The sequence below is a fragment of the Athalia rosae genome, chromosome 3 (assembly GCF_917208135.1).
Source record: "Athalia rosae chromosome 3, iyAthRosa1.1, whole genome shotgun sequence".
Taxonomy (NCBI): domain Eukaryota; kingdom Metazoa; phylum Arthropoda; class Insecta; order Hymenoptera; family Athaliidae; genus Athalia; species Athalia rosae.
In genome coordinates this window covers 11,056,059-11,070,115 of record NC_064028.1, presented here as the reverse complement: position 1 = coordinate 11,070,115, position 14,057 = coordinate 11,056,059, and the positions used below count along the sequence as shown (strand labels likewise).

Below are 14,057 nucleotides of genomic sequence, written 5' to 3'. Positions count from 1 at the left end.
TTTGCTCGTCTACTCAACGGTCTGGCGACTGCTTGCTCGGTTTCTGTCGAATCGTGGACGCATTTTGCGTCGAGATGACGGGTCCCAAAAAATCATTGGCCGTCACTGCTCTCTGGAGAACCTGTTGCATCTCCGATGTTTCAAGTCGCACCACCCCCACTATCAGAACTTGGACTGTTCTCGGTTTAAATCTCCGTCCGTTGGACGGTTGGGTTTCACACAACACGTCTCTGTTCACAACCAGTAGTTAAATGGCCCGTAAGTGACGAGCGTTGGATTGTTGATATTGTGTGTAAAGGGAAAAAACCATCAATAAATATGAGTGATTCGAGTGACAATATAAAATACAAGTGGACACCTGAGAGTACTAAGTTGTTGGTGTCAGTTTGGACCGACAAACAAGTCCAAAAACAATTGGAATATGCAACAAAGCCGCAAACGGTTTGGGAGAGCGTTGCGCGTTACATGCAGAAGAAGGGATACAATACTTCAGCTAAACAATGCCGATCAAGAATGAAACAAGTACTCGTGTGCTACAGGGAGGCCAAAAAATCTGGGACCCGTGCTGGCGTCGAACAATATTACGAATCCATTGACAAGGTTTTGAAAGAAAAACGGCAACTCCAATCAAACATCAATGGGGTTGATACCGTTGGTAAGCGTTATTCTGAACTGAACCCCCATTATATTTATCATTTATGAATTCCACATCATTCATGTATCATGCTTCTGTTCTTACGTGCATTTATCGTATTCGTATCGTATAGGTGGAGTTCAACGAACGAAAAATGATCGACGATCACGATTATTCTCCCACTGTTTTTTTTCTTCTTTTATCTAAACCGTTGCGTAAGCCCCAAACTTATGCGCCCTACGACGTACACTTTCCTTTCCAATTACTTTCATCACTTTCCGTGAATTTTCTTCCTGAATTTGTTCTGTTGTTTGTTATAATGTTTTTTACTCATTGTCAGTTAGTGGTAAGCCATACATATGTGAATTTGACTACTATTTTTTTTTATACAGACATAGGTGTGAATATAAAATCACCCCCCAAGGATGTCAAGACAAATAAAAATATGCAGATGCGTTATCAGTATCAAGATCCCATTGAAACTTTACTTCGTACCGATGCTTTCTCTCCAACGTGGGAACAAAGTATGTAGACTCATAATCTTTAAAGATGAGCAGATATTATTATCAGCTGCTCTATATACTATATACTGTAACTATAACATTTTAAACTGATTTTTAGATGAAGAAGAATATCCGGACTCACCGGAGTCAAATGAAACGGTTCTGGCTCAACCGTATCGTCCTTTTTCACCAGTCAGGGACGTCGGTACAAATACCGTACATCGTTTGACTCCAATAATGAAGAAATCGTCAATGAGGCAGAATTCAATTCCAGTTAAGGACTCGCCGATACATCAAACGTTTCGCGCAAATTCCTTGCCAAATAATCGTTATAGCGAAATTCCATTTCAAAACACCGTACAAAATGTTCAAAATCACATAATTCAAGAAAATATGCAGCAAAATCAAGCTTTACTTCAACAAAATTTACTGCAGGCTCAAAATCAATTGTTACATCAAAATATGTTGCATAGTAATCCAATGTTGCAGCAAAACTTACTTCATAACACAAACCAGATTTTACAAAGCCAATTGCAACAAAACCCAGTGAGATTGGCTAATGATATCCAGCCTACCATCATGGTGAACCAGCATCGGATTCCACAAAATATTCAACGAACACAAAATCAATTCCAGCAGAGCTGTGCAATTAACAAACAAGCCATGCCTCAGGAACCAAGAAAGAGTTCTTTCCGACAAAACTTAGCTGCAACTTTTAAACAATATCAAGATGCAGTTCCATCTCAAAATTATAATCCAAATTTAAACCAAATGGGTGTTCAATTGTCTCCAGGTTATATGGCCGATATAGCGCCCAATTTGAACGATGCTTTTTGCGAATCTTTGAAGCACGATAAGTCCCAGAATTTGAACGAAACTTTCAATCAGCCTTTGCCTACCTATAATCCAACATTTCTGCCAAGTCTCGATGCCACATCTTTAACAACGAATGCTACTTTCAATGATGATACCCTTTCCATTGAGTTTTTACAAGACTCACCAACACCGTCAGAAAATGCTGTCAACAAGTCCAAAGACTGCGCCATAAATACGGAGTCTGCACCTGATGCACCGTTCAGGAAAAAAAAAGCACAAAAATTGGAACAACTTATGATGAGTGCACTGAGTTCACAAAATGAAGTTGTTAATAAGGTGAACGAACAGTTTCTGAAATTATCAATTCTGCGTCATCATTCTATACAACATCCATTTGGCTAGATCTTAGCATGCCTTCTTATGTTAATGATTTTTACGTTTTTTTCCAGATTTTGGCAGCACAGAGTGATATGGTTACACGCTTCCTCGACATCGATAGAGATCGCCAAAATAGACTAGAAAATCGTTTGGATCACTTACTAAACGTTGTCCATGCAACAGTGCTTAATAAAAGTACAGAAAAAGATGTTGAAATACCTCCGCCTCTCCCAGAACCTCGAATAAGTCGTCTAGCTCCACCTCCTAAGCCAGGAACTATGCCACCCAAGTTAGATCTAGTTCCACCAAAACCATGTCGGGTACCATGTACGTTACCTAATTCTAAAATCGAATTAGTTAACCAAAATCCATTGTCAACAAGACCTGGGGTTGTAACTCCGGTCATGAGTCCAAATGGAAAGTTGGGTACTGTGTGGTCCAAACTTGGTCCAGTTTCACAGTCTCCTTTTATAAGAGCCCAAATGCAGCTTGGATTTCAGCCAGTTATGAACGCAGACATGCGAACACAGTCTTCGGCAGAAAGACGTATAGCAAAACAAGCAGGGTTGTTTATGGATACAAAAACATTAATTTCTGAGACTGTCATTTTCCTAGAGTCAGAGAGAAGACTGGAAGAAAAAATTGCGAATGCTGGACGCCAAGCTCAAACAAGTCAAGATCGAAATGCAAGAAATCAACAGATCTGCAATAATGAAAATGAAGTTGCAATAATCCTGACCGCTGCTTTCCTTGATATTGAGAGACAGGTTGACGAGATGATTGAAAATGCGAGGATTATATGGCAAAACAATGTGGCACAAGATATGCGCGAAGATGCTCGTATTGATATGAAGCGTAATCAACCAGCGATAGATAAGTTGGTTGCCGGGCAGGGTGAAGGGTATGAAAATCTAAGAGATCATAATGTCAAGTCGCAGTGTGTCAACGAACCTATGGAAAGTTCTACTCCAGCAAAACCTGCACGCCAATTTATTACAAACGCTAAAAAGACAACGAATCAGTATGCTGCAGTCAAGGAGCATGAACGTCGAGTGAACTTCAACGAAGATCAGCAAGAGAATTCTAAACAAACAATTCAACAGTTAGCTCAGTTGGTGATGAATAGTGGTCGCTGGCGCGACGCTGCCAGTCAACATCAACAAAACAAGAACAGTGCCATTCCAAATATTGGTTTTCAAACAATTGCGCAAAATGTAGGCTCCGGTTCAAGCAAAAATCCTAGTAGTACATCTTCTGACAGCGACATACAAGCCATGGGAAAGAATTTAAACCCTTACTCGCAATTCAGATCTGGTACACAGAATGGAGAGAATAAATTATCAACGTTAAATCAAGATAGATATTCGTATGGAGGGCGACCTTTGTACAATAATCAAAAAGCAGAAACAATGGGCAACGATGCTAGGCTGTCATACACTGGTCGTACTATGAGTACTCAAATTCCAATGGGTTTCACAACTGCGAACCTGTTGACCGATGATGATCTCGACGATGTACCAATAATGCCGTATGGTAAGCAGATTGGGTTTGTCAATATCGATCCTTCGTCTTACAGGCAGCAAAAACGCTACTTTCCGGATATGGATAAGGAGGAATTTGTGGGCCAGAAGCAGCAGCACTTGCGAAATGCATATAATAAAAATTTTGAGAATAACCCAAGGAACTCTCAAAACATTCCTCCGTTCATGACCAGCAATGGACAGATGGTCATGGCTCAGACTGAACAGATGATTCGACAATACGTTAACGGTGCATTATCGAGAAGAGGTAGGAATGATAAGGATACTGATTCAGATAACGATGACGTTTACCTCGATACTACGGCAAGCATGCCACCGACATCTTCGCGTAGAACATCGTTAACTTCTATGGGAACTGCGGTGTCAACTGTTTCTTCGAAATCTGGAAAAACCGAAGCTACGAACTGTATTATCAGTTAGACTAATCGACATCATTCGTCATTTCAATTTGTTTCATTGAGATTAATGTCACATCCATCTTTATAAGGAATTTTAATTTCTTTTATCATAAATTATGTACAACATACTGAGTTGTCCTCTATTGTATTTATGCAATAAGCCATATTATGCGCTCTCATTTTTTTCACGTATCTATTTTTTCATATGTTAAGTCATTGAGGCTAAAAGTTTTGTTACATTTTATAGCATATTTCGTTTATATTATATTAAATAGGAATAACCATTATAAGACATTGCGCCATTCTCCGCAATACTGCGGAGCATCTAAACAATTACCTAGAAAAATATTATTGCCATATTTTACAAGGCACCAAAATAGGCTATTGATTCGGTATTGTACACGTTATTTCGGATCAAATGGGACATTTAGTTATTGATACTATAACTGATAGTTGTTTCTACCTTATAATTTCAACTGTTTTGAAACAGATTACAATCATAGTGATAATAATGGTTTCTAGAGGACTGATCATTGTCGATGAAAGTGCCATGTCTGAATTAATTAAGAGCAGTGCAATACTCCATCGAGTTATACAAAATGAAAATAGCTATGTTTATCAATGAAATTATATCATTTAATTATTCTATTAATATTGTTAATCATTATTTTTACTTTTATTAAAAAAAAAAATGTATACATTAAAATTATATTCCTATGCATATTAAAAGAAATAAAAAAAAAAAACATGTGCATCAATTTCTCAATCTTAAATACGATGAAACACTAATAGATTTTATACAATTCCCAACAGTACCTCGATAAGGTTCTCGGGTTTGTCACATTCTAGAAAAGACAAAAGCTGACTCTGGTATAGCATCCACTAGAGATGAACTTTTCCTACAGTGATGGATCGGTTATCTGTCCAGTAAACAATGGTACAATGGCCTCGTCTTCGCCCTCGACACCTCTCGTCAGAGATACGATCGTGTAAACAAATGGACGATTAACTATCATTTCTGCTGAAAATACCATGCATCGGGTCATCATCACCATTCCTAGAAGTTGAAAAATTATTCAAGTAGTTGGCATAAGAAATTTGAATTTTTAAACTACTAATGAATGATGAATAAATTGTGTAATGTCGATCTGATCAGAAGGGGAAGGTTTGTGTGATTATAACTCGCTAATAATAAAAAAATCAATTTTGCACTGGGCGCATCGGTTTATTGCTCTTATTTTGAGATTCTTATCCATGAAAAAATATGCATACACTTTATTTGTTCCTATATGAGCTTATTGTTAAACGGCTTATGAAGATAGGATTCAAACATAGTGAGATTTCAAATGTTACGGTACAATTATTGTGATTAAATATGATAATTAAGCTATCCCAATTTTGGTAGTTTCACAATGCCGTTGAACAGGTGCATATCAAAGCCGGTATGATATATCTCGTAATAATAGGGGCGATCGATTTCGAATTTTTCGGGAGGGCCGTAATTAAATGATGCACATTTAAAAACCATATGAAACTCTGAAAAAAAAAAATTTCCATAATTCAGATAAATTGATCAGCGCAAATTTTAAGCACTTAGTCGGCTTGATGAAAGAGATTGATAAGATATCAGTTTGAAAAAGTAATTGTTCGTGGTGGAAACTAATATGGTTCACGATCAAGAGTAGAAGTATTTGATCGTTTACCATTTTGATTTAAAAAAAATTATCTTTTCCATTATGCGATTAACAAGATGATGAACTGTACTTACGATGCTCTTTTCGTTTTCTTCTTGCATGATATCACTTATACTAACATATCTTTTTTGTTTGGGTGTAAGAGAATAGAAAACATTTTCAAAGTCACACTCGTGTTGAGAGATCGATATTAGCAAGATAGTCTCCAGGATGTTAATTGCTATTTGTGAAGAAATTTTACCGAACTTGTGATGAGCGCAAGGGTTTTACTACATTGAATGCTTTGATATTGCTGATGAAAATGATGGAGTAGTAGTAAATGCAAAGAATTTCTCTGACCTGTAACAGCAGCTGCTTCGCTACCTTCTTCATTAACTTCGATGAATGCTTTTTGCACAACCTTGCTGACTTTAAGTGGGGTGTCAGTTATACCAGAAAAGTCCGCTTGATCCCCAAACATATCTTCCATTCCCAGCTGAAATAAACGATGGATTAGTAATTTCTCAGTTGTTCGAAATTAGATGATAGGAAGATCGATATTTTAGGCTGATGTTATATTACCTTTTTCAAATGTTCTTCCAAGTCTAATGTACTTTCGATTTTAAACTTTGGTAAGCTTAATTCAACATCAGTAGGAAATGATTCTGCCAAAACCTGACCTAGATTTACTTGATGGAGGTTGTCCTGGACAGTTTTCAATCCATTTATTTCATGCGGTAGAATTATGAGCATGCTGAGCTCTCCACCCTACAATTTAGAATGAACACTTCTGTAGTACGAGTATATTGTTTTAATTGGCAATGGGGCTGAGTGATACCCTCAATTCGTATTGAACGTTCCATACCTGGTAAGGTATTTCAATAAAGCGCGCGCTCAGTTCTGGAATTTCTCCAAAACGATACTTATTCTTTTGGAACATTGTAGGCACCATTTTAGTAGTTTTTCCGTCAATGTGAAAAGGCTTGTCCTCAGTAAAGGTAGCGTCGAATTTTTTCGCCCATTGGCCTTTGAAGTACACTGCATTCACAAGCACCAACCTCGTATCATTAGTGATGCTATCTGTAAATGGTTACTTGATTGATTCCATTCATAGATGGTTTGTGGTAAGAGTACCATTCTATCAGGCCTCAGAGTGTAAGAATTACCTGAAGTGATCACCTTTGTAATGCGGTTGTTAGTTTGCTCCTCACACCAAGCATTTACAGTCTCAGCCGCAGCTGGTGGGTTACCAAAATCCACTTGCTGACTTTCGGAAAAGAATTTTGTAGCGGTCAATTCTTTGTATGCAGATTTTATTTCAAACTGTAACGCTGTGTATATTTTATTAGCGAGGCGTAATTCAACTCCTTTAGCAGCCTGAAATGAAAATTTTTGCAATTGCTTCATCCAAATCAAAGTGCAATACCATTTTAATTTAACTGATTGAGTGCACTAATTGTAAGAGCGACGTGTGTGGTAATAAATGATGTATTGTATCTCACCCTTAACGCTTTAATGAGAGATTGATAACCAGACAGGCCAAGTTCATTTTTTTCAGGAATAGAAAGAGCCTTACGAATTTCAGTGGCAGTTTTTCCTCCAGCTCCGTACGCAGCCATTGCCAGCACGATTTGAGCGCTTAGCGGAGACATAATTAAGTTCTGGTGAACATCATTGCTAACAATCTGAAATACCCAACACAAATTTAAAATTTTGATGAGGCATCAGTAAGACCATTTGACAATCAATGATAATTATTATCATCAGCGATCGACCGCAGAGCTCACTAGGTTCTATGATTATACCTTCAAAAAGTCGTTAGCAAATTTGCCAGTGGATTCTGCTACCGCTTTGAGTCCAGCGTGTTCCGCCATGTTATTGGTGTGGATTGCAGCGTTACAAGGAATAATAGTTATTCTGAAATTAATGGACAAAGTTGATGTATAAATGCATAGATACCATTCCGATTCATATGATAATCATAAAAGGACTACATTGTCCTTGCAAATTACCAGCTCTGAATATAAAATTTTTTTTGAGGAAAAAAACAACTAGTAAGTCACTCAAGCGCTAATCATGAAGATCTGTTATCAGCTGCTTCAATGTACAACAGCTACTTCCGTGACTATTTATCCTCGTGGAAATTATTAAAATACACTCGAACAAAATCACCACATATTACTCAAATTACTCCGACGACAATCCGGGCGTCACTGACCTCTTGACAGTTGTCACTGATTTCTGTACTATATCGCCTCAACGGCGACGGCGATTTCATAAACTAAATTTGCCGTGAATAAATAGCTCGTCGTTTTCTTTTTTTTTTAAATTTGAATACCAGTGATTTTGAGATTTTTCGGTTTTGCAGCAAAATACTTTTCTAATCAGCTTTGGCTTGATTCTTTGATTATGTTTTCACTCTCAATGAGTAAAAAAAGATCCCAAACATCTCTAAATTGAATTTTCGGCACGTAAATTTTTTAATGAATCTTCGCAGAGACTCTAGCCGCGTCCTTGGTCGCCAAACTCGGACATCATTACGTCATAGTTGGTGATTCATCGATCAATTATGAAATACAAAAATCGCTTACTTCCCCAGCTATTTTATCACCGTATCTTCATAGCCGCACCCAGTATCGCGGCGTGGCAACAATCAAGCTATGAGCTAAAGGTTCTCAAGCTAGTTGTATAGTAGAATACCGCGATAAATTTTCGGTAGTACAAATAAACATCTAAGATTGGGGTTCACGGATATCGCGTTCAAATTCCACTACCATCGGTCGAACTTATCAACGATTGAATTTTTTAACAAGAAATGAAAATTCAACTCTAATTGAATTACAAACAAACGTATCATTTGTTTGTGTTTTCGAGGATTAAGTATCGGTGTATGGATAATATAATAAAGTGTAACATAATATGATGAAATTACCGAAGAACCTAAGAGTGCATCATTTAAAGTAAAATTTCCGATTCATTCTTATGCTGTTAATGTTTGGAATCGAATTATGTTCAGTGCATAGTTTTTTAAAGCATAATATTATAGATCACCAGATGTCACCAGGTAGTTTAGAATCGATCATTATTCAGCGTAATTGTAATATAGGGCGTGAAATGCAAAGATAAAAAATGATTCATGCATGTAAATTTTTCTATTATTTAAAAACGCCTTACCTTCGTCACAGTCTCTATTGAACGTTTGGTAGTTTTTTTTTCTGTTTTTTTCTCCCAAATATTCATGCATCAAGCGGAAGGACTTGTGATGTAAAGTTAAATTTTGGAATTCTATCTTCATAAACTGAACGCCGAAAAGAGAATACGTCGTTGCGCTATGACTTCACCGGTAAAACTAACCAAAGACGAATCTCAGACCACACATACATCAGTAAAAGCGTAGATGTATTGTAGGTACACATTACCAATATACGATTGTTTCGGTTTAACGTTTAACGATAATCCCATTGAAGATTGTGATATACACATCTGTGGATAGTATATCGTTGGTTGACGTTTCGAAATTTTGGGTAGCGTGTAATTGGATAATCAAATATATTGCACTTTCGTCGACTCGATTCGAGCAGATGAGACGTTTCAAAATTCCCTGAAAACAAACGAATACTTTTTCAGCATAATGATGAGGATATGGTCTGAAAAATAATCAATTGACAATAATAACTGTGAGAAATGACGGGCTATAGATTTCTCGGAATTGATAAAATACCTGCTCCCTGAGTACTCAATCAGCTGACGAGATCAGTTCATAATTATATCATAGAAAGGTATACGTACGTACGTACATACATGAGGAAATCAATATCCGATTGAAATTGCCATTATAATTAATCCCCGCGTTTCAAAAGAAAAAAATTACTCACTTCAAACATATTAACAAATTTCTATGTGATTGTATTTATTTAAAGATTATTCAAATCTAAAACTTGAATATAAATAATTCATAATGAAAGAGAAATACAGACACAAATAATCTTTTCAAATACTTTATAAAATTACTTATAGATATTCTAGAAATCGGTGTATTCCTTTAAAAATAAAGGGTGTACAAATCGTATTGGAATGTAGATAAATCCCTACTTCGTTAAATTTTCGGATTCAAAATTATCCCACTGAATAGTGGAACATATAAATGTCCACGTTTCATCCAGTAGTAGAATGGTCGATACACTTGGATTTCTTCTATCCAGCTGCTGACGGACTCAACTACGACTTCTACAACTGTTGTAAGGAATAAAGAATGAAAAAATATCTCATTAAAAAAATGAAAATACCATAATAAAAATAAAGGAAACAAAAAAGAGTTAACGTTCAACAATTGAAAAACTATATAGAATAATGATATGACATTAGAATGAGAAATATTATTCCTAAATTATTCCACTCATCCAAAACCATATTTTAATGGAGTCAATTGTAGAGACAAATTGGAAAAATAATCTTACATAATATCGAAATTATTTATCACGTCATCATCCCGAAGGGCTCGAAACTGTTCCACTGAACAATGGTGTGTCCGTAGCACAATGTCGAATTAAATAGAGGAAGGGTCGGTTCGCATCGAATATTGGTGTCTGCGGTCGAATACCGACGGATGTAATACCGAATACCAAGGCTACCATGAAAAACAAATATAGTTATATGTATAGTTACACGTCGTATTGAAAAAATTCTGAATTCACATGTAGAAAATTATGCGTTATTCTGCTAGTGGGTGAAGAAAAAAATCATAAACTGCCATAATTACTGTACGTGTGCGGAATGTGCGTTTTTTTCTTGCGGTGCAAAGCACGTGATCAGAAATTTATGGAAAGGTATTTAAAATTCGAATAAAAAAAAAGATAAACGAACGAACTTCAGACTTACCTGTAACGGCAGCCGCTTCACTACCTTCTTCGTTAACTTCAATAAATGCTTTTTGAAAAACATTACTAACTGTAAGTGGTAGGTCAGTGATACCACTGAAGTTTGCTAGTGGTCCGAACATGCTTCTCATTCCTAACTGAAAAACCAAAGAATATTATGGATCATCATTATACTGAGATGTTGGAGATTTCTTGTATAATTCTGAGAAAAATTTTCTGGAATTTTGTCGTAATCTTTTTTCTCTTCATCACATTCATACCCGTTGCAGTTGATGTTCGAGAGGTAAAGTACTTTCAATCTTAAACTTTGGGAGGTATAATTTGACTTCTCTGTAGCCGTAGCCATCCAGAAGTTGAGATACGTTTACTTTATCAAAATCGGCGACAATCTTTTGCAGCCCATTAGGTTCATTTGGCAAAATTATCACCATGCTCAATTCGTCATTCTGCAACAAAAAAGTGAAAATACATCAGCAGTATTGTTTCTGATATTCCTGAAGCGTATCTTCGTTGAAACCGTCCACAACAATTACTGGTCTCTTTACTTTGTATGGTAGCTCGATGATTCTGGCGTCCAGAGTAGGAATATCAGCCAATTGGAACCTGTGCTTTATGTACATTGTTGGTACGTTCTTTGTGGTACCTCCATCAACGTGGAAAGGTCTGTCTTGAGTGTCTTCTGGATTAAATTTTGTCTGCCAATCACCTTTGAAGTAAACTGCGTTGAGAAGAACCATTGCTGTGTCTTCATTGAGGATAACTGGGAACCATAGGTGGATTTATTAATAAAATAAAAATCGCTGAACACAATTTTCACACACAGCTCTGTTTTTCAACAACACAAGTCACCTGGATCTATCAACTTCTTAATTCGGTGGTGGGTTTTTTCTTCGCACCATGCGTTTATCGTATCTGCGGCAACCTGCGCATTAGTGAAATTGAGTGATTGGCTTTCTGACAGAAAATAATTGGCGGTAATGGCCTTGTATTCAGGTGTTACAGGAAGTTTTTCCGCAAGGTACATCTTATTGGCCAGATCAACCGTAACATTTTCTATGCTCTGAAACAATAACAATCGTCGTAAATAATTGTACAATGTGATTGTTTTTTCATGGCTAAAAATAAAAGGTGCTAGAAGGCATAAATGAGAAAAAAAGTAGACGAGAGTAAGAGAAAATAATAATTCGTTGTATAATCGCTCACCTTCAACGTTTCGATGAGAGCCTTGTAGCCATCCTGGCCAAGCTGGTCGTCCTCGGGCAGACTGAGAACTCCCCGCATTTCATCCGCGGTATCTCCTCTGGCTCCATAAGCAGCCATGGTCAGAAGAGTTTGTAAGCTCAACGGAGAGCAGATCAAGTTGCCGGGATTGTCGCTTATTACATCCTAAAATATTTCATAAATTTATATCCAACATGAAGTTTGGTGTAGAAAGTAATAAAACATAAAAACAAAAACAGAAATGAGTAAAAATGTAATCAATGTATTCACCTTCAAAAATTTAGCAGCAAACGCGGAAGTGGTTCGAGCTATGGTTTGAAGAGGAGTTACTTCCGCTTCGTCAGCCATAGTTCTAGCGCTAATTGCTAACGCAATTACGAGAGAAAACATCGCAACTGCAACGAACAAATATTGGTGTTTAAAATTCAGCCAATAATAATTCAACAATAAGATTTCACTCCCCGTTCGCAGACTGCGGAAAATACACTGCGGGAACCCCAGAGATGACGCAAGTCGGATACTGGTAAAGATAATCAGAGATAAGTGAATCCTGATGACTGTTGACAATTATCTTAATCTTGAAGAGTGAACACGGCGTGTTCGATCTTTGTCGTAGGAACGTTCGAAAAATTGAATCGCAAATTTCAGATACAAAATTTCATAATTCGCAAATCAGTCTTCGAGGCATGAAAAAGATCACATCAAAGTATACCGATCGAACGATATGAAAATCGTCATGGAGTTCACCACTGCGTAAAGTGTTACGTCAAGGTCTTCGAAGAAGGACAACGGCCATCGAGTTGGCCTACAATAGCCAATATAGGATTTTGAAAATGAAATTGAAAAGGACAAATTTTTCAGCTAATAAAACTTTTTAACAAAAAATTAAATTGATTTGAACTACTCCAATGTAACCAACCTGTCAAATGGTTCGAAAATATAGATGATTAGATACTCACGAGTCCTCATCTTGAGATCGGTTCAGTTGGATTTCAAGATCTAAACTGAAGCTCTGACGGGAATACGGTAACTCGTTCTTCAGTAGTCGGTAGAGTACACGAGTTTTGTTGTTCGTAGTAATAACAGTAAAATTATCGATTCCCACCACTTTTTATCAACTACTCTTCGTCCAATCTCCGTTAAGTGATTCCCTGCTCGTGTTCTTGTGCGTCATAAAAAAATTGATGAAACCAAATGAATAAGTAAAAAAAAATGAGGAAAAAAAATTGAAAATCCTAGAAATAATTGACAAAACAAAAAGAGAAACCGAAAGAACGCCTGTTTTCGAGGTAAATCCCCCGACGATTATGATCCTGAAGACAGCTCCATTACGATTTATGATAAAAATTTTCGAGTCCGAACCTCGATCGTATAGAATATATAATTATGAATAAATTATTGCAGAGCACACAGCCAACCTAACACGTATTTACCTGCTCGATCTTTAAGGTAATTTTTTAGACTTACCTTTTTAAGTTTTCTATTCTATTCATTTTGAAGATATTTCATTTTGGTGGATTTAACGCACGTTAATAACAATAATTCGTGATATTTCTTACATAATCAATAAAAACCATGTTTTACCGTTGAAATTAGAGAATCTTTATTCAGAAAGGATAGTAGATGGAATTGAAACATAAAATATTTGTTGATTTGGCACTGAACATCCAATTCCGAAAAGAGACTCGTTTGATTAAAGCGTTTTTTTTTCCTTTTCAGAAGTACACTTTGCGTCTGACTCTTAATTCCCGGAATAAGGTAAGAATAAAATAGTTATGGGTACCTGGTACAGGTTTGTAAAAAATAAATTGAGAGAAAAAAAATGATAGATAAAACGCCAGAACTTAAATGTGATTATTACTATGGGTTTGTAACAACAATTTTATTGCCGCATGTAATGTAATTTTGAAATTTGATTAATTTTAATACCTTGCGATTTTAGTTCAGGATGGTTCGGGTATCCTCATACTTCAAATATTTCGTGTTTGATAATATTGGGAGAGACAGGAGAAGTAA

The 14,057-nt window shown here is 36.5% G+C and overlaps 2 protein-coding genes across 2 annotated transcripts; one reads left to right on the top strand and one right to left on the bottom strand.

Annotated features, from left to right (window-relative positions):
* Nucleotides 1-183: 183 nt before the first annotated feature.
* LOC105690072 lies at nucleotides 184-4,379 on the top strand. Its single transcript, XM_012407571.3, has 4 exons — nucleotides 184-655; nucleotides 1,027-1,158; nucleotides 1,256-2,289; nucleotides 2,403-4,379. Exons 1-4 carry the CDS (start codon nucleotides 319-321, stop codon nucleotides 4,290-4,292), a joined length of 3,393 nt encoding a protein of 1,130 aa, XP_012262994.2. The 5' UTR covers nucleotides 184-318; the 3' UTR covers nucleotides 4,293-4,379.
* On the bottom strand, nucleotides 4,350-13,155 carry LOC105690055. Its single transcript, XM_025745982.2, has 16 exons — nucleotides 13,001-13,155; nucleotides 12,312-12,436; nucleotides 12,024-12,206; nucleotides 11,670-11,880; nucleotides 11,366-11,580; nucleotides 11,081-11,266; nucleotides 10,822-10,957; nucleotides 10,434-10,570; nucleotides 8,876-8,883; nucleotides 7,749-7,860; nucleotides 7,446-7,628; nucleotides 7,110-7,320; nucleotides 6,809-7,023; nucleotides 6,526-6,711; nucleotides 6,304-6,439; nucleotides 4,350-5,327 (listed from the first exon to the last, which is right to left on the bottom strand). Exons 1-16 carry the CDS (start codon nucleotides 13,008-13,010, stop codon nucleotides 5,170-5,172), a joined length of 2,412 nt encoding a protein of 803 aa, XP_025601767.2. The 5' UTR covers nucleotides 13,011-13,155; the 3' UTR covers nucleotides 4,350-5,169.
* Between the last annotated feature and the right edge of the window lie 902 nt (nucleotides 13,156-14,057).

What these genes read in the sequence shown, in the direction of transcription:
- LOC105690072 (XM_012407571.3), top strand. Translation starts at nt 319, where the DNA reads ATGAGTGATTCGAGTGACAATATAAAATACAAGTGGACACCTGAGAGT. An exon ending in CAATGGGGTTGATACCGTTG is followed by an intron (nt 656 to 1,026) that starts GTAAGCGTTATT and finishes TTTTTTATACAG; the next exon opens with ACATAGGTGTGAATATAAAA. An exon ending in CTCTCCAACGTGGGAACAAA is followed by an intron (nt 1,159 to 1,255) that starts GTATGTAGACTC and finishes ACTGATTTTTAG; the next exon opens with ATGAAGAAGAATATCCGGAC.
- LOC105690055 (XM_025745982.2), bottom strand. An exon ending in TAAGAAGTTGATAGATCCAG is followed by an intron (nt 11,581 to 11,669) that starts GTGACTTGTGTT and finishes TATGGTTCCCAG; the next exon opens with TTATCCTCAATGAAGACACA. An exon ending in TCATCGAGCTACCATACAAA is followed by an intron (nt 11,267 to 11,365) that starts GTAAAGAGACCA and finishes TTTTTGTTGCAG; the next exon opens with AATGACGAATTGAGCATGGT.